This window comes from Barbus barbus (assembly GCF_936440315.1).
Source record: "Barbus barbus genome assembly, chromosome: 41".
Taxonomy (NCBI): Eukaryota; Metazoa; Chordata; class Actinopteri; order Cypriniformes; family Cyprinidae; genus Barbus; species Barbus barbus.
Genome location: NC_136719.1, coordinates 13,588,999 through 13,609,322, shown reverse-complemented (window position 1 = coordinate 13,609,322; position 20,324 = coordinate 13,588,999). Strand labels below are relative to the sequence as shown.

The following is a 20,324-nucleotide window of genomic DNA, read 5'->3' as shown; positions in this document are numbered from 1 at the left end:
AGGCAAATGCGAGAGCGAAAAAAGAAGTGTGCTACAATGGCCTTGGCTGATAGAGCGGGGTGTAAAAGGATGTCTAATAGACAGCAGATCCCTGCTGCGCTGCCGGTTTTCTGTTGGAAAAGAAAGAATAAGACGTGTACACTCACAGGTTAACGAGGCACAAGCAGAGCAATCAGCAGTTGTGTTTCTCTGCTGTAAGCGCTTTTAGCCAATGGAGGCAAAAGTACACCACAGCAAGACTTTTTGATGGGGGCTGTGGCTTTAATCCAGCCACAGCTTTGTTCAGATAGCCAGAGAGCAAACAATACACAGGCTATCCGTGTCCACTCTTCATAGACACTATACAGAAAGAATTAATTATTTGGATAGCCTATCAAGAGAGCCTAAACCAGGGTTCCTCAAATCTGCAGCAGAGTGATCAAACTCACCTACCTGTGATTTTCTAATGATCTTGAAGACTCTGATTTGCAGGCTCAGGTGTGTTTGATTAGGGTTAGAGCTAAACTATGCAGGAGTGGGCCAGATTTGAGGATCCCTGGTCTAAACCATACAAAATGGCCAAGAACACAGAGATAAACAACATTTGCATGAATAACATTTACCAAAACAAGCAGACTATTTTATCAAGCCCGGACAGCTGCTGGCGATCGAGCAGGCCGCCAGTTTTAGCCATTTTAATTAGTGCCCAAGCCCGAATACCTCTAATCACACAAGCGCCTCTCTAGGGCACTGGCTGCGGGGCTAACGTCTTTGCAATGAATTCAATTTGACATTTATACAGATCGCACCAGGGCAAACATCTGCTACAAGGTTGTGCCGAGAACAGTTCTATCATCTTGGTCATCTTAGCTTGAAAATTACAGGACCCGAGGGCCAGGGCTGCCTCCTTACCCAATTGGATCCTCTGCAGCTTTACCTCCCTGCAACGCCAGCAGTGAAGCTGGATTACGGCACGGCCGCTTTACCATACGGCCGTTTTTCCAACATGACAGAAAATGTCCCCCATACATCTCGTCACAAACTCATCTCTATTTTACAACCTAATATTCTTTCTTCCTGCAGGTGCAACTTAAGGTTTGGACAATTACCAGTTAGTCTGCACCCTCCTGAAACAAGGGTCTACCTGGCATTAAAAGCCAGAGCAGATTTCCAAGAGTTTAAAGAAACACAGACTGCACTGCAATCATACCAAAATCACATTCAGACAAAACTCTCATTTAACAAAATTCTCTAAATTGAAAATAACTATTGCAGACTGTGTGCAGTTTAAATCTGATTATCATTTGCTTACTAGTTTCATTAGTATGCAATGATCTAAACGAATGGGTCTAAATCCCTAAAGAAAATAATTTGAAGAGTAGAGAAAATCCTTCTGAGACAGCACATGGACAGAACTGCAAAGCGGTGTTATCTGCGATCTGTACATCATGCCGGGTTTGTTTGGGAACATTTCTTGCACCAGTACACAAATTATTCCATGACGTTGTCTTTCAAGTGGAGGAAATGGTGGCAGCGAAGACAGCAGAGACAGTAAGACGACACACCCACTTCCCCAGCTTCCTCTTTTATTTGACTTCATATAAAGCATTCCAGAGAGCTAGTCAGGCCTGGTGTGTTTGCACAGCAGTGGGTGCTTAGCCTTGGCACCGGCTCTTTATGAGAAACCCAGCTAATAAGTGCTGAGGGGAAAAATGGGGGAGAGGCAGAAAAGCTGCACTGTATCACCCTCTTCAGCCCTGAGCATTTAAAAACGCTACGGTCACATCAAATCCTGGACCACATTTCCTGGAAGAAATGCAAAGGAAAGAATCTTCACCAGAAAGGAGCAGGAAACGACTTTGTGTTGGATGAATGAAGGAAAGAGTTTCAGAATATGTTCAAAGTCACATAAGAAAGAGCGATATGGCAAAGGAAATAGGAGAGTGGGAAAAGGACTGTTGAGAAAATAAATCAAGCTTTCTGCGGGGTATTGACTGGCACTTGCACAGAGAGCTGGCTTTCAGCACAAAAGCGACTTCAATCTTAAGCAAAGTGGGGCTTTTTAGAGAACACTCGCTTTTCTTAGTGTATATTGAACTAACCCCTCAACCCTGCCCATGAGCAAGACTGCTGTGCCGCCATCTCTCCTTTTTCCATCATTCCCTCTTCTTGTCCTGGTTTTTAGAGTGTGGCTTGTTTATGTATGTACAAACTGATGTAAATGGAACAAATGTCTCCACATGAATGGGGATTGCTATTAAATCCATATAAAATAATATTTTCAAACATTCTCCCAGGGGTAACAAATTTGAGCAAAAAATAATTTTTAGGGGTTACAATTTTTTTTTTAATTAAAATGAGAAAATAAAATCATTACTACAACAAATAAGCAAAACTTGTGCTTACTCTGTCAATACTAAAATGATGATGTCAACCTATCTTTTTCTTGTTCCAGGTAAACAAAAACCAACGAGTAACAAATTTCAGCACAAAAGTGCATTGCTGCACTTGCCAAACAGGTATCTGGGTGTGTACACACACTTAGTTAATAATTATTTGCTCAGTATTTTACTTTGTTGTTTCCTCTACAGGGTCACACACTTTAATAATTAAAAGGGTCATTTAAAATATGAATTCATGGCCAACGGAATACGTGCTATTCAGCATGAAGAGTCAAACAAAACTATCAATGACTGTAGCACTTTAAGGGTGACAGGTCTTTACACAAATTCCCTCTGGTAGCAGGGATTTTCTTCATTGACTAATCATTGAGCTAAGTCAATACCCCATAAAACATGCACTTGATAACCAACCTATTAGCTCACAGCTTGCATTTCAGTCTATCTGATATGACACTGAGGCCAGTAAAGCTAACAGATGACCTAAAAAACATTGATAAAAACATGTCTACAAAGCATACTGTACTTAAAAATGCTCTAAGAACCATAAGAGTGTGTGCGTGTATTTATTTTATTTAAACTATTAGCTAAAAAAAAAAAAAAGATTCTGTGAAATGCAAAGTAATATGCATTTAACATTTTAATATACACAGCAAATTTAAAATGGTGCAGTCTAATAAAAAAACGTGAAATTACATGCACTTCGTAAAAATTTCTACTATTACTTGGATAGTGCACTAAAACAAAAATTTTACAAATAGCGCTTTAAGCTTAAGATAAGTTTTGTTCTTTAAGCCATCAGTAATAAGCTGTGTAGCTATATTGAGCTGTAACCAAATATTATATAAACAGTCATGATTCTGTTTTGACTAAACACATCTCAGGGCCCCTGTACAAGCACCTAACATGCTTACTGTTAAATCTAATATTCATGCACTCAAGTCCATGTGTAAGTAATGGCTTTCAATCATTTCCCTTAACCTCACCGTTTTCGAAACCACTAAGATGTAGCATCAGTTTCAAAACAACTGAGAAACCACAGTGAAAAGGAGTTTTGTTTTAGTGTCCAAGAACTAGGGGTGTGCGATATATATCGTCTGCGATAATATCGTAATTGTTGTTTTAACAATGTGCAATTTGACAGTATTTTGCAAAAACCAAACAAAACACCTAAAGAGTGGATGCTTACATTAGCCAACGTGGTGATGAAGCCGGTTAAATGGTGAGCGTGCACATTTAGAGTGTGTTATTTCACTGCAACATTCAGTCTATTAAAATGCATTAAGAATGATCGCAAAATTAAAGATATGGGGGCATAAAAAAAATAAGCATGATTAGAAATGTGATATTGATTTTATACAATTCAATAAACAACAAGTTAATATTAAGAGACTTACGTTTTAGACACCATATTGCCTGTTTGCTCCATTTCGCAGACAAAAATTTATTCCAAACAGCGACAGCACTGTTTTGCATCTCTGAGCAACATGACAGTGCTTCCTTCCTGAATGAATCAGCCGTTAAATTATTTGATTCAGTCGCAATGATTAACAGTAACTTTCTGCCACCTACTGGTGGTTTTAATTTCACATTTAAAGTCTATTTTCATTTTTAAAAATAATTTTAAATATCAGCATTCAGTGTTTTATGTTTAAAATGTCAAAAGATTATACATTTCTAACTGGTTAAAGCACTCCATGTCCCTCTGAGCTGCATTAAACAGTGTGTAAATACATCTAAACGCCACTTCAGATGCAACTTCTGCAAAGATTAATTTTGATGAGGCTGGTTTAATTTGTTTGGCAAAAGCCTAAATGTGTGTTATCTTAATTGACTGATTAAATGTAACAATTTGACTCAAAAGATGTAGACTTTTAGAAAACAATTGCTTTATTAAAAGGTAAAAATCAATTTAAACTTAAATGAAAAGCTTAAATAATCACTGATATGAACTGACCACACAGAAAATGAAGAATCAGATATCAGCACAACAACACACACTGCAACATATAGTCTAATCGTTATCGAAAAAATCCCAAAAAATAGAGATTTTTTTTTTCTTCCCAATATCGCACACCCCTACCAAGAATGATGACAAATGTATTCAATAGGAAACAAGTGACTTACCGTCTCCTTGTTAGGGAGCAATTCTTTCCGAATCCTAAAAAAGTTTTTCCCGTACTGCCTTAAACCCTTTATGAACCGTTTCTGTCGGGAAAAGAAAAGAGAAAAACAGTTCAAATTAGATTTTTAACCACCCGTAACAATAGACACGAAGCACTACAAATACATTACATTGTGAAACGCAAGGGGAAGAAAACAATGTTGTGATCTTAATCTAAAAATCGCTACTTGTGCTCAGCTCAGCTACAGTGAGGAAAAAAAAAAAAAGAGGGGAAATGACAACAAAAGCAGGAATAGAAACTGAGATTAAACCACAGCGGAGTAGAAACACAATGGCAGCTTGTCTGAAATCTTAGTGAAAGTTCAACAAGGTGATATGCATTTGAGGGTCGCACAACACTGAAGTTCAAAGCCGAAACTGAACTTCAATAAGTTACGACAAATCACAACACACTTCTCCCTGATCTTACAATTTGCATGCTCGCACTTCAAACAGCTGCCTGATTCCTGTGCAAAGTCCTAGAATTACAAAACCCATTTGCTTACAGTTACTGCAAACAAACAGAACTTAAGCTAACAGCTTAAATATTCAGGTTTATGAACGTGAAAAACGAGTTAATAAATAAAACACTCTTACTAAACACTTAATAAAACCATAAGAAAAGAACTTTTACAACACAAACTGAACTCCCAAAATAAAATGTGTTTACACAGACTGCTGTAATACAAAAGGAGACTGTGCAGCTTGAATGCTTTTCTATTCCTTTAAGAGCCACAGACTGTGAGCCATAAAAAGCGGAGGCAGAAACATTCATAACCAGCGAAGCAGACAACCAGCAGATTTACTTTCTTGTTCCAGCAGCGAGCCCCGCTCCACAGTAATCTCAGTCAATGGTCCTCAACAAACAAACTGTTCGGAAAGCCCGTGAAAAGTCCACTCGGCACACGACCCAGATCTCTCTGTCTCCTCGCAGGCAGTAACAAAATTGAGGTGCAAATCCACAAAGTCTCCGAAGGTACGTCGTTTTTTTTTTACGAGCAAGAGATAGCTTGTCACTCTCTGCTCCTCCACTACAAAGGGGAAGGCTTTACATGTGATCTTTCTGCTAGAGAGCCTCTGGTCTGCGGCTGTCCGGAAAACCTGGAGCGGATTCGTGCAATACATGGTGGATCGGCGGGGCTGTGCCACACATGCATGTTCTGAGAGCTCTCTTTAAGCGTGTGTGTGTACACCAACTCTACATCTGCTTTTCTCATTACTCAAATTCCATCCCCCTCATGGTGGTTTTTACAAGGAAACCGTACAGTTTCAACGAACACAAAACAGCAAGAAAAAGCCAGGGTGATCTTTGTAGAGGTTTTAAACATGGTTAGAAGTTGACTGCAAAACCAGTCATGGAGTTCCTCCACCGCTCTTGGCAAACTTCTTTTCTAAAGCATACTGGTTATGTAACCGGGAATTGTTTACACATGGTGTTTAAAAGAATCTTCAGTGAGAAAGGAAGGGAGTATTACTTGTTTCTCTTTACAAGATTTGAAAAAAGAAAGTAAGTTTGAGTATAATCATGCAAATTAAAACTACAAGCTTATAAAGTACATTTTCCCTCACTGGGGCCTCCATCACGGGTTGAGATACTTAACCATACGTGTTAGAAAAAAACACCAGAGATGGCACATTTCATCTGCTGTGGTAAAGAGGCGGATGATTAACCAGTAGGTGGTGCAACGTACAAAACAAGTGCGTGATCATCTTTAAATGCACCTATGACTAAAGTACTAGCTATGAGTTACGACAAGTCAGACTCTCCAAGCACCTTAATTTTTACTCAACTTTTAAATGGGCGTAACATCGAAACAAGCAAAATAACAAAAAGGACATTAAATGCTGAAAAAGTAAATCTTTGCATTTGGCACTGCCATCACGGGTGCAACAACAGCCACTTAACCAGAACAACTTTAATCTCACACTGATGAGTATCTAACAGCCTCGTGTGTTAATGAATCCCCAGCCTGGTGACCACGGGTCTAAGGTGTGTACAAATGCGCATTTTGTTTAACACATTAAGCGTTAAAGGGATCCTCGCGCGCCTTCATTATCTGAGGTCCCGGATCCTGACCAGCAGGACAAAAATCAATTATACCTGCCAGAGTGGCGCGTGTTAGCGGCCTGATTATGTCACCTTAATTATGTTTCCACTACTGTAATATTTACAGTGCACTGCAGGCAGGCAGCTACGTGCGCGGCCGTCTCGTTCACTGCATGTCGGCTCCACTTTAAGGCTCCATTTCAGCTGCCTGTGCTTGCTGCACTCTGAGCGCAACTAATAAATCATCCACCAATCTGCTCCCTGAATTGCTCTGCCTCTGCTACAATTGCTCTGGCCCGCCGTTGCTAGGCAACAGGGCAGATGACGGGAGGGGCCGGAGAACGAGGGGCGAGTGGAGGAGGGGTGAGAGAGGGAGGCGAGCACTACAGAGTCACCAGCCGCCCGCTCTGTCGAAACAACAGGCTTCTTTCTGTCAAAAATTGTTCCAGTGCGCTGGCTCTGCTTCTCTCTCTCTGTGCTCGACAGTGCTCTATTGTAAAAGAGAGCGGGGAGAAGGAAATACAGCTGAAAAGGCTATTGTGATGCGTGCGCACTTCCTGTCTAAATCATAATTGTTAAAAGCTGTAAAACTGGTTAAGATCATTCGAGCATGTACAAACAGATGGTGTCAGAGCACTCCGCACAAAACACACTACGTGTGTCCAACACAAACACACACACAAACACAAGTGTCTGGCAGTCTTCAAATACCAGGAATGCCTAACATTTAGCTCAATGGCACAAAGACAGGGGGGTCTTATGAAATCAGTGTGCTTGGCCTTTCGCCGAGGCTGCTATGGGCGAAGGCGAACGAGTGAGTATACAATTACAGTCGCATATTATAATCACACAAATATGATTCAACGTGACTGCAATGATGATGGCACTTTCACACACAAAGCGACCACAAAGAGAGATGAGAGCCAGCCCACATCCTGTCCATTTCAACCTTACATAACATCAAAACCACAACAGAAAAGAGAGAAGTGAGGGAGAACTGTCGAAGGCCCAGACGTAGTACGGGTCCTATTAATATGAGCAGATGCCTGGAAATGCTTCTAAATCAGGCCGTCGCTATCGCCGCTTAAGCGTTTGCTTGAGTCTATAAATATGCATAGATTCAGCTAAACCGCAGCTTTTCTTGTGTACTGTGTAAAACCAAAGGTGACAGGAAATACTCGCAACACACCCTTCCTGCCTGTGCAACTCTCGTGGCAATAAAACGGTCTTTAAATCTGAGCGCAACTGATTCCACTTCACACATAACTAAAACAGTAGAGAGAAAATGTCTCCAACCAAATCAGTGGTTGCAGGTCTGTTTATATATCATTTGAAAGAACTTAAACTGTATTTAAAATTATAATGGAAATGAACATTTTAATTATTAAAAAAAACTAAAAAAAAAAAAAAAACTCTGCTTGTGCTAGCAAGCAAAATTATAATATTTACAATTATATAAAAAAATGTTATTTGTAAACTTCAATAATACTAATAGTGTGTATATACAGACTATTTATCTGTGTGTGTGTATTATATTATATTAATCTATTTTTATTTTTATTAATCTATCAACTAATTTTTAGATTAATCTAAACGATTAATTTCCCGCAAAAAAAACAACAACAATTTTACTTAAAAACTATTTTATTAAACCACATGAAATCCAAATGTTCAAAAGTGAAGTGCAACAGAGTACAAGAAGCAAGTGTCCATCTCATAGTCCAAATCACTGAAATCACAGTTCAGTATTATAGTGTGAGAATGACAACATATCCACGTGTTCTAGTCTAGTAATAATACAATTATAATCAAAAAACACTTGAGTATTTACCAGAATTTATTTAGGTGAAAAATGTAAATGTGCAGTATTTCTGAAAAAACACTTTTTTATATATAAAATCAATTAATTGGAGATGCTTTTTATTATTCAAATTTAATGGAACAATTAAAATGGAATCCAGAAAATAATGGAAAACAGAATTTGGTAAAGATAAAACTGTAAAACTCAATTAATTAGACAGGCTTTTTGATTAATAAAATTTAAAAAACTGAATTTGGAAATTAAACTGATTTCATAGGGCCCTATAATTATAATTTTTTTTGTGGTAATAAAAATGGATTTAAGTGAACAATAGCTTTTAAAATGACTTAAAGTACATATATAATAGTAATGATGCAATAATAATTAGTTCAAATAACGTATCAAAAGCAAGAAATCATTTGGTTTTATTGAACAAAACTGTTAAAATACAATGTATTATAAACAATAGAGCTAATGTACATTACGCATAACAACAAAGGCCTGCAGGAGGAGCCAGCTGCCTGACGATTGTTTTTACACATTACTGTTTAATATTGACCAAACACCATTTAATTCAAACGTACACTTAATCTTTAATATTTGGCCACTTCTTTATGACAGAAATGCTACAGCCGCTGTAATTAAATGAATATGTGGACATCAAACCGTGTAAACTCAGAGTGAGGGTTTGAGCTTTTATTTTGAAATCGTGATGTATTCTCCTGTGTGTGTGTAGTAGATTTATAAATTATTTACCTCACAAATCTGATTAAAATGGCGCACGTTGCGTTCCCAGATGAACGTTATAATAAACACAAACTCACAACAGCATGCAGAGATGACACTCGACACATAAATAACCGTTTCTGTGGAGCTACTGTGAACGGAGCCGCTGTGAGACGCACGTGCTTAACCTACAACCATGGAAATAATTAAAACGCATGTGTGTTAGAACTGCATTGCATATAATTAATTATATCATAGCATTTGTGAATTCACAATTATGCTTAATTATAATTTTTAAATGGGTTTAGTATATCATGCAGCCTTGGTCAAAAATAGTCATAAAAATGTGTTTTATGGATTCTCGTCCGTGAAATGCGCCACTTCCAGTATTTTGTCGGTTAGTCGACGCGAGCAAAATGAAGTCAACGACTTTTAAAAATCGACTAGTGGACTAAAATCGACGAATCGCGACAGCCCTAATATATATATATATTCATATAAAATATATAAACATAACATTTTTCCTAAATCTATACATGCATGTATGTGTATTTATATACATAAAAATATACAATTACTAAAAAAGACACTGTACTTTATTGCACTATTTTATATATTTATACTTCTTTATTCAACAATAAATTAACATTAGTACATTTCAAAGCTAGATTTTAACAACATTTTTGTACAATAATTTCTGCACTGTGTTGGGTCACCACTTAATGTCCCATGTAAATTCTGGGTCATAAAGCAAACCAGTTGAAAACCACTGAGCTAAACAACCATGTAAACTTTTAAGTGGGTGGTCAGTTTCATGGTCCACAGGAAAATATGTTATAGTCTGCTGTACCGGGAAATGTTTTAAAACATTCTTCCCATATCCAAAGACCCACCTCTCTTTATTCATGTGCACAGAGATTAATATTAAGGAGGGAGGTGTTTGATTGGAAAAAATGTGCAGGCTTCATCGTTCGCCACTGGGGGGCTGCAGCCTTGCCAGGTTAGCCGCTGCCGCGCACAGAACTTCAACTATCTGTAGCTTCACGCTGCCATTCGTCAACCCATGACAAGCCCGAGATAATACGCAGCAGGGCACAGGAGCAGATAGCAGCCCTCACTGTGGTCATATATCAGACACCCTGAAACACAACACTCTGTGCTCTTTTTCTGCTTGTGTTTCAAAACCCAGTGTTTTGGGCATCACAGGCACATTCGAACACAGCCTCTCTTAAAGGGATAGTTCACCCCAAAATGTAAATCATTCACTCCCCTGCATGTCGTTCCAAATCTGACCTTCTTTTGATTTTTGAAATGACATGAGAATGATTAAATTAGCAGATTAAAATTTTTAGGAGATCTTCCCACTATTTGTTGGGTAATTAACTACGCTACCTTCCAAAAGTTTGGGGTCAATAAGTTTCTCTCTCTTTTATATTTTTAATGTTTTTTTTTTAATGCTTAAAGTTTTTTTTAAAAGCCTCATTTGCTCAGCAAGGCTGTCTTTTAATCAAAAACACAGTAAAAACAGCAATATTTTAAAATATTATAATTTGAAATGGCTTATTTGAATAATTAAAAATAAATAATGGAATAACCAATTCCAAAACAAACAACAAGGTATGTCTGCATACAGTATTTATTGTATTTAGATCTGTGTTAAATTGAAAAATGTGTTTATGAAATTAGTGCGTTTTCATGATTGACCACTGCTGTTACTCTGTGTATTTGAGTAGTTAAGCCCAGCCCTAAGGGAAATATATATTTTTTTAAAACTCAGTGGACTAATATTTCTTACACTGCATTACTAGAATGGCTTACAAGATTACATACGACATGCCATTTTAAAGCATTACTGTGGGATCTAAAAGAATTCTCCAGATAAACTGTGGCACGGGAAAAGAAATAAAATGGCACGCTCTTTCTTTCTGCTGCTGAAAGCGCTGAAGGCTAGTCGAAGGGAAGAGAGGCTCCGAGGGCCGTGTTGAGCGGCTGAGGGAGACGGGTGACAAGTGACCCTGAAGAGGGGATGATTCTGTCATTTCTGAGACAGTCACTGTCACTTTTATTCACATTTCAAAAAAGGAGCGATGGAAAAAGAGCAGGAATAATGAGGCCGTGGACCTGCAGGCTGAAAGAGAGAGGGGGAAAGCGAGGGATGATAAATAAATGAGGAGCAACGGGGCTGGAGCGAGCGTCCAAGGTCAGGGGTACATTTACACCTGTCCCTCAAGGCTGCAAGGCTGCAAAAGCACAACTTGAAATCAGATCGGGGGAGCGGTGTCCTTGACAGTGTAGTGGTGGCCTGGCTGGGTTACAGATGGGGAGGAGGGGGCGGCTTGCCTGCCCCAAACAGCCTCCTGCGGGGTGCGCACACACCACCGAGAAAAATACCAACAGTGGTGTAATCGAGGCCTGTGCTCATGCAGTATTTATTCAGCATCTCTATTATTCATCTCAGACAGACTGTTATACAGTTCACTTCACACACGCTTCTCCCACGTACATTAAAAAACAGGCCCACACTCGGTTAAACATGCCGATGCCAAAATCGATACGCACAGGCTAATTGATCTTTTTTAATGGGCTCACTGGCACCATTAACACAACCCCTTATTTTTAAAATTCCGCCTTGTAGCTTTTAGTGAGTGTGTACATACAGTATGTACATATATATTCACACAAACATGAGTATTGATTTTACTGGGGGGGGTGTGGCATATTAAATCCTCTTGGGAGGGAAACGAGGTAGTAAACATTTAGGACACTTCTTGAATATTTAGGTTTAGAAATCAAGTTCACTTGGTTATGGAAGGAGTGAGGTTTCGGCACTGTGTGTGAACCATGAATATGTTATAAGGTCTTTTGTATATAAATAAATGGTTTTGTCCTGGGCTTTTCTACCATTCTATGGGATAAGGTAAATGCATAATCGCATTTCAGGTTGTTATAGACACCGCTGATCTCTTTCTATCTTTGTTTTCCTTATATTTTAACAACTGAAGCACAAAATGCTTTCAGGTACATGGATCAAACTTAAGTCTCTAACACAAGCTGACCAAGACTTTCTTTCCCCCTCCCTCACTGGGAAGATTTATTCCACAAGCCATAAACAGGATGCAGCTGCCCTGTTCTGCTGGAGGAGTTGGAATCCTGAGCACTTTTCAGCGGACGACACAAAGCCAGTAATGCAGCGAAAACCGGCCTTCTCTCTCCACATAATGCAGAAAGTTGACTTGTTCACTCACCACTTCATCCTCTGACCAGCACTTCTCAATCAGCTTGGGCACTGGTTTCTTCACCAGCCGTTGCAGGGCTTTTCCTGCATCATAACTGCTCTCATGAAGCTGTATGAAAGAAGACATCACATTAATGATAGTTGTTTTGGAAATTTACAAAAGTTCTTAAAAAAAAAAAAAAGTAAATGTGTTATTAGCAAATGCTAATAAAATTTGAGTTAAAACCACAAGAAACAAAACAAATAAGCCTAGAAAATATATTTTTTCAAAGACTAAAATCTAATAAAAGTATAAAATACCCTAATTTAACAGTAACTTGAGTCAAAGAAAAATTAATACTGCATACAATGAAGCTAGACACCATACTAAAAAAAATATATAAATTCATGTCAAAAAGCAGCATTTAATTACCATTTCACTATTAAAACTGGGCCATGAAAAACAGCAATGCTTCATTTTAAAGACACAAATACTGGATAACTGATACTATATACTATATGGATACTATATTAAAAACAGCTAATGCAAAACAGTTGAGTTAGTAGATGTGGCTACTTTTAGCTGCTCCACTTCTGATTGTTACAATGTGAGGAAACCATCATATCGGATTGCTATCGACTTTTTTTTTTTTTTTTAAGGACAGCCAGAACACTGTAACAGTGATTGGCTCCCTATAAAAGTGTCAGATAGGGTGAGTTTGGACAGCTGGACTACAAATCTGAAAGCCATTAAGTATTGAGCAGGCAGATGAGTGTGAACTCAAATAACCTAAAAAATACTGCCAAAAAAGCAGCCACGCAAGCCTCAAGGGTGACGCCGAAAAACACTGCAATATGACTCAGAGAGTCCAGACAAGCTGCTTATTATACTACCCGTTAACAATGGAGCGTTTGTCACAAACTGATGTCAGTCACTATTTAAAGACTTAAAGTTTCCCACATCAGGTTTGTTTAGAAAAATGGTTGAACACAGAACAACATCTGGAAGAAGGGAAAAAAACTTTTTTTGTGGCACCTCCACTGGAAACGTTGGTCAGTTCAAAACACACAATTCAGCATCAGTGATCATTACTAATATGGCTACAACAAAGCAGCTTGTCAAAGGCAAGCAGGTACCAGACTGAGGCACGAGGCGGTTCACGCTGAAAGCATATTGGAATTGCAGATGAGTGGAAAAAGGTCAGGAAATGGTGAACCTCAGCTCACATTAATTCTCGGCTTATCTACTTCTCAGTCAAAATGGAAATGTCATGTTTATTGCATTTCAGGTTCATTTGTTGAATGCTTTTTTTAAAGGCTAGCAAAGACAAGGAGAGGAACTGGTTTGATAATGGCTCACAGGCTGTCCAACAGGGCATTAGCATAAGCATATCACGCTGTACGTTCTGTACTTGACTGGGTAACTTGACCAGTGGGGGCTGATAAATTCGGCTTTGCGAAAAGCTCAGCTGTCAGGGGCCACTGCGCATTAATGAAGCCATGAATTACACTCCTCTTGTTCAGACATCTTACAATCGCAGACATCACTGAGGAGCTCTTCAACGCCAATTTACTAGTGTGCCCGTGTCTTTCCCGAGGCGAGGCTGTGTTCAGAGAGCGGCAGCCTGTGGTGCACTGCTGAGAAGGTTTTTTTTTCATCTTTTGACAATTAGGCATGAAGCCTGCTAGGGACATCTTACTTCACTGTCTCTTTGGTGCTGGGTGATTAATTGGCCAAGACAAATTGCTACTATACTGAGCAAGTACAGGGAACTTCCATGCGGCATATACAGACAGATTTGTACGTCACTCTTGCATTACTTTGAAGGTCAAGATAACGTGTCACAACCATAGACCACACAATTAATAAAGCCGAGAAGTAAATAGAGCCACAAAACCTATGTAATAATCTCTTTTAAACGCAGGGTTCTGTTAAAACTATTTCCTCCTGAGCCTGAATGATTAGTTCTATAGAAAATGGCTCTTCCTGAAACCTGTGGTCTCTCTGTTAAACCACTCCACTGCCTGGACCTCTTTATGGTTTTGACATTATGACATTTTATGGTTTTCTCAACCGTGAGTAATGTGACTGGCCTAATTCCTCTGTGTTTTTACTAAATAGCTCTACAGTAAATTGACAATAAATACCGGTAATAGCATAACAAAAATTTATAAATGGTGATTCGGATTGAATCACCATTTATAAAGCGGCAGATCAGATCAGTGCCTGTAAAAGCACTGCGTAGAGCAGCAACATTTTATTGTGAGGAGGATAACAAGTCATTTGATACTAACGAGTCTGACAAATCTACATTCTGATAAATCTATATTGCTGATTATTTGCATCTTATGTTTGGTTCTTAGAAAGTCACCAGATAATAATAAAAACACAACTAAATAGGTCAATATGATTTTACCAAGTAATTATTATTAAAATGTTTAAATAGGAAGCAAAACCATAGACCTAACAATTAATAAAAATATACCAATAAGAATACAGAAAATAATAATAGATATTATACTAAAACATTACAATAAAAACAGTATGCGTCCTTTTTTTTTATTTATATGCTAATCATAATAAAATAATTTTCCATTCTCAGTTTTATGTTTGTCATATCTAATTTTAGTATTAGTAAAAACAGCACCTGTGATTTTAAATCTGGATTAAAGGTCAGTTATGCTGTCAACTTACAGTGTTTAATGCGTTTAGTGTAGTGTCGTCTCGTGAGGCGGCGAGGCAGCCGTCCTCTGTTGACCCCCCATCACACATCCCTGCAAACGCTGCCATGCTCCTGCCAACCAGAGAGAGGGAACATTGATGAATTTGAAGCTGACAATGACATATTGTACAACATGACTGAAAGCAGGGTGACGTGGGGCTTACCTGGCTGCCCGCAGGTACATGAGCAGGTCACAGTCATTGACCCCAGGCATCCAGACCAGCTCCTCATTCTCTGTCACGGTCTGACCTCCAGGAGATGGAAAGGGCTGGAGCTCCGGCAGCTTGGCCTAATTTGGCAAAGAGCAGAGGGGACGGACAGCTGCGGTCACAACACAAATAGCACTAGCGATGAGTGCTAAATATCAATTTTCAAATTCATTTAATCTCCACATGCATACAGCCGACGGAGGGGTGCGAACAATCACGGATGATTAAAAGACCTTACTTGAATCAATGAGGCAACTAAACATTATTCAGCTTCCCCTTGTGTAGAAATAGTTATTATGTGGGTGTATAGTATTTATAGAGTTGTAACTTTTAGTTTTAGTTAATTTTTCTTATTTGTAAGTCGGTTTGGACAAAAGCGTCTGCTAAATGACAAAAGTAAGTAAGTAAATATTATGTTTTTAACTTTTCTAGGTAACACTGATGTAAAACAATGTAGGCAGTTACCAGGGCACTGCCACAAGGTGTTTTTTAGTTTGTTACCAGGTCATGGGATGCCTAATACCCAAATATAAGCAAGCATAACTAATAAACACACAAAACTGTTTTATTTGGGGTCAGTAAGATTTTTTTTATGTTTTTGAAATAAGTCTCTTATGCTCACCAAGTCTGGGGTTTATTTGATGAAAAATACAGTAAAAACAGCAATATCTGTAAGATATTATTACGCTTTAAGACAGCTGTTTTTTATTTTTTATATATTTTAAAATATAACTTGTTGCAGTGGTTGCGATACTGAACATTTCACAGCCAGTACTGCAGTCTCTTAGTGTAACATGATCCTTCAGATACCATTGTAATATGCTGATTGTGCTCAAAAAACAATGTTAAAAACAGTTGTGTGGCTTAACATTTTTCTGGACACCATATTAGTTTGTAGAATTCTTTGATGAAATCAAAATGATTTGTAACATCAAAAGTGTCTTTACTGTCATTTTTGATCAATTGAATGTGTCCTTGCTGAACAAAAGTATTAATTTATTACATATTTATCTTACTGACCCCAAACCTTTAGAGATTTTACATTTTAGAGATAGATATATATATATATATATATATATATATATATATATATCTATATATATATATATATATCTATATCTATATCTATATATATATATATCTATCTATCTATCTATCTATCTATCTATCTATCTATCTATCTATCTATCTATCTATCTATCTATCTATCTATCTATCATCTATCTATATATATATATATATATAGGGATGTCAATTTTCGATCATTTCCACAATCGATCGTCGTTTAAATTAACGATCAATTAATCGATTAATCGTTAACCTTAATACTGCAAAATGTGTCTATTGCAGTAGCATATAGTCACTGGCATGACAGGATGTGCAAATGCCACTCAAAACGCCAGCTTCCTCACCCAAATGAAAGAGGTTTTTAGTCTAAGTAAAAGGCTAGCAGCAGGATCGTAAAATGAATGGATGTGATTACGATCATGTGATAAAATGAAGAGAGTGCGCCGTAGTTACGCACGGGATCATTATACTTCGCGGGCTGTTTCATATTCTGTCACGAAGACCGCGCTGAATGCGCCTTTTTAAATGGTTTCATGGTGCTCGTTGTTTTATTTTAAAACATCGTCGCAATGTTTGCAATTGGCATTATCGGGATTTAAAATAAAATGATCCCAAACGCAAGTACGGCGCGTGGGGCTGTGGCGTGCGGTCAGTGATCCGTTTCCAAAACCACCGGCGTTGCAACGGCAAAACACACTGTTACTCATATGAAACATTTTAATGCGAGTATTATGACACAAGTGAGGTACAAAGCTTTGTTAATAAGATAAATAATTGGTTAGCAGGCAAATGTTACATCGCGACCATGCTTTTGGATTCATGCCGTTTGAGTGCATACATTTAAATCAAGCTCATTGCATTGTGTTCTGTTTTGCCAGATGGTCACGAATTTAATATTATTTATTGTTTCTTTTCCCAAATCCTCACTGTCTCACCTTCTAGATTCGCAGGTTTATTTTATTGTTGTTTTAATCACTGTTTTCGCATCTCTTACTGTGGTAAACGTGGGGGGAAATTAAAGATTTCGTGGCCATGAATTATGGACCTATTATGGGTTTTCTAGGGAACAAATGAATGAAACCTGGACAGTGGCCACAAATTAATATGTCGTAGGAACGAATTAAGTTGTATGAATGAATAGCCTATAGTATCTGTCCTGCTCACGTGCGTGCAGCCCTGTCAAAGCGAAGTGCCCGATATGTAACAATTATCTAGGGAAATTATAATTGAACATGACTTATTACTACATTTCAATACAAAAGAACTTTGTATTGTATCTGTTTTAATGTACTTTTAAAGTTTGGATCACATTAAAAGCGTATAGTTTATACATTAGTAAATTATTTTCATGTAAGACCCAGCCCCTTCACCGTCACTCACAGACTTTTGCACGTTTTTTGTGCATGAGCCGCACGCACCCCAAAATTAAACTGCTTAAAGGATTAGTTCACTTTTAAAAAAAACTTTTGCTGATAATTTGCTCACCCCCCATGTCATCCAAGATGTCCATGTCTTTCTTTCTTCAGTCGAAAAGAAATTAAGGTTTTTGATGAAAACATTTCTCCATATAATGGACTTCATTGGGACCCAAACGGTTCAAGGTCCAAATGACAGTTTCAGTGCAGCTTCAAAGGGCTTTAAACGATACCAGACGATGAATAAGGGTCTTATCTAGTGAAACGATCGGTCATTTCAAAAATAAAATCGCCTTGCTCTGTTCTGTGATGCGCGTTCGTGACGTCACGTAATACGCAATTACGTGGAAAAGGTCACGGTTGACTTAGGCGGAAGTACAGAGTCAGTAGGCTTTTTAATATTAAAACACCCAGGATACGCAAATGAAATGGGCATTTTAAACGATAAACTGACACACAGACATTTGAATATGTGTATATGGTCCTCCTTCCGCACATTTGTAAACACGGACTCGGTACTTCCACCTAAGTCAACCGTGACCTTTTCAACGTCATTGCGTATTACGTGACGTCACGAACGCGCATCACAGAACAGAGCAAGGCGAGCATTTGTGCTTATAAAACTGAAACTTTTTTATTTATTTTTGAAATGACCGATAGTTTCGCTAGATAAGACCCTTATTCATCGTCTGGTATCGTTTAAAGCCCTTTGAAGCTGCACTGAAACTGTCATTTGGATCTTGAACCGTTTGGGTCCCAATATAGTCCATTATATGGAGAAATGTTTCATCAAAAACATTAATTTCTTTTCGACTGAAAGAAAGAAAGACATGGACATCTTGGATGACATGGGGGTGAGTAAATTATCAGCAAAAGTTTTTTTAAAAGTGAACTAATCCTTTAATCGACCATCGGTAGCTTTGATCGATCGTCGATTAATAGTTGACATTCCTTGTGTGTGTGTGTGTGTGTGTGTGTGTGTGTGTGTGTGTGTGTGTGTGTGTGTGTGTGTGTATATATATATATATATATATATATATATATATATATATATATATATATATATATATATATATATATATATATATATATATATATATATATATATATATATATATATATATATATATATATATATATATATATATATATATATACACACACACACAAACAAACACACGTACACACAAATACATATTATATACAAGTGATCCTAACAGACACACTGAATAGGTTAGAATAGCATTAGTATGCTTTCACCCATGTTTCTTGAACATTGTGTTCCGAAACCCTAGACTAAACTTCAGAAAAATGTTTCCAGAGTAAAATACAAAAAAATCAGGAGCTCAAATAAATCCTAAGAGCAAACCTCAAGTCATTTCCTAACATTTAACTAACATTCAGTTTTAAAGTCTTACAGATCCGTGCCGCGTTGGATCAATATCTATGGTGTGCTAGCCTGTAACGGCCAGCCCTGCAGAGCTTTATTACCGCAAACTTAATCTAAAGTCATTTGAAGTAACCCTGGGCAGAGGTCCTGCCGCTGGTTTCACTCCACGTGATAACTCGAACGGATCTCTGGGAGGATATACACTATAAAACATCTGACATTAATTGCTAGTGGTGCTGGGTCTTTTTCATCGTGTGCCATCTTCTTTAGCGGTCTTCCTTTTGGCTTTTCAATTTCAGACCGCTGTGACCGTTCCTAATTCCCATAAAACACTGCTGAATGCATCTAATAAATCCTACACCCTCCGAGCAGCCAATTTCCAAACACACTATTCCATATGGACGCTGCACTGCATGAAAAATCCAACCATCTTCTTGAATGCGTGATGAGGACATGTTCGAGTTAAGCATGCAGGTGACAAAGGACCAGCGGTAATATCTAAGCAGTCCTTGCGCTTGTCAATCAAGCCACTGCTTAACATAGGCTTCAGATATCACCGTTCAATCCACACCACAAGCTTTTAATAAACAATGTCAGGGAAGACAAGGTTTCAGATAACATGCTAAGCATTTGTAAAGAGACATACCTGGTGACTGGGACCGACTCGAATCTCCCCTTGTGTACTGTTTAATCGCCTGAGGAAAAAAAGAGAGAGAAAGAACAAAAAATAAATTGGTTATGAAATGTCATACGTAACGTTTAGCTATATTCTTAGTATATAAGTGTCATACAGTATACCAAATGCAACCTCTTGAAGTTAAGTACTGTAGGGCTGTTAATAACGACTATTTTAGTAATCGGTCGATTACTATGACGATTAATTGAGTAATCGGATATTTACAATTCATTATTTTAATAACCGGTTGATTATTCTGGCAATTAATTGAGTAATCAGATAATTACAATTCATCATTTTAGTAATAGGTTGCCTATTCTGATGATTACTCGAGTAATCGGATAATTATACTTAATTTTTGTAGTAATATAAACAGACCTAAGCGAACAATAGACTTTAAAATTACTTAAAGGAGCACTGCGTAAGTTCTGAAATTTCTAACAGTTACTGACACCAGTGGCCGTTAGAGGAACTGCAGCCAGTCTCATGCTCGTTCTCGGTGCGCACTAGATA

The 20,324-nt window shown here is 38.0% G+C and overlaps 1 protein-coding gene across 4 annotated transcripts in view; it reads right to left on the bottom strand.

Annotated features, from left to right (window-relative positions):
- LOC306860590 (arginine-glutamic acid dipeptide repeats protein-like) overlaps nt 1-20,324 on the bottom strand; it is a 182,854-nt gene that overhangs the window by 18,434 nt on the left and 144,096 nt on the right. For all 4 annotated transcript variants that reach the window (XM_079402358.1, XM_079402359.1, XM_079402361.1 and 1 more), the window contains 5 exons: nt 19,782-19,830; nt 15,218-15,342; nt 15,026-15,125; nt 12,362-12,460; nt 4,506-4,586 (listed from right to left, as the gene is read on the bottom strand). In XM_079402358.1, coding sequence (XP_079258484.1) covers nt 4,506-4,586; nt 12,362-12,460; nt 15,026-15,125; nt 15,218-15,342; nt 19,782-19,830 — 454 coding nt within the window. The remainder of the gene's footprint in view (nt 1-4,505; nt 4,587-12,361; nt 12,461-15,025; nt 15,126-15,217; nt 15,343-19,781; nt 19,831-20,324) is intronic.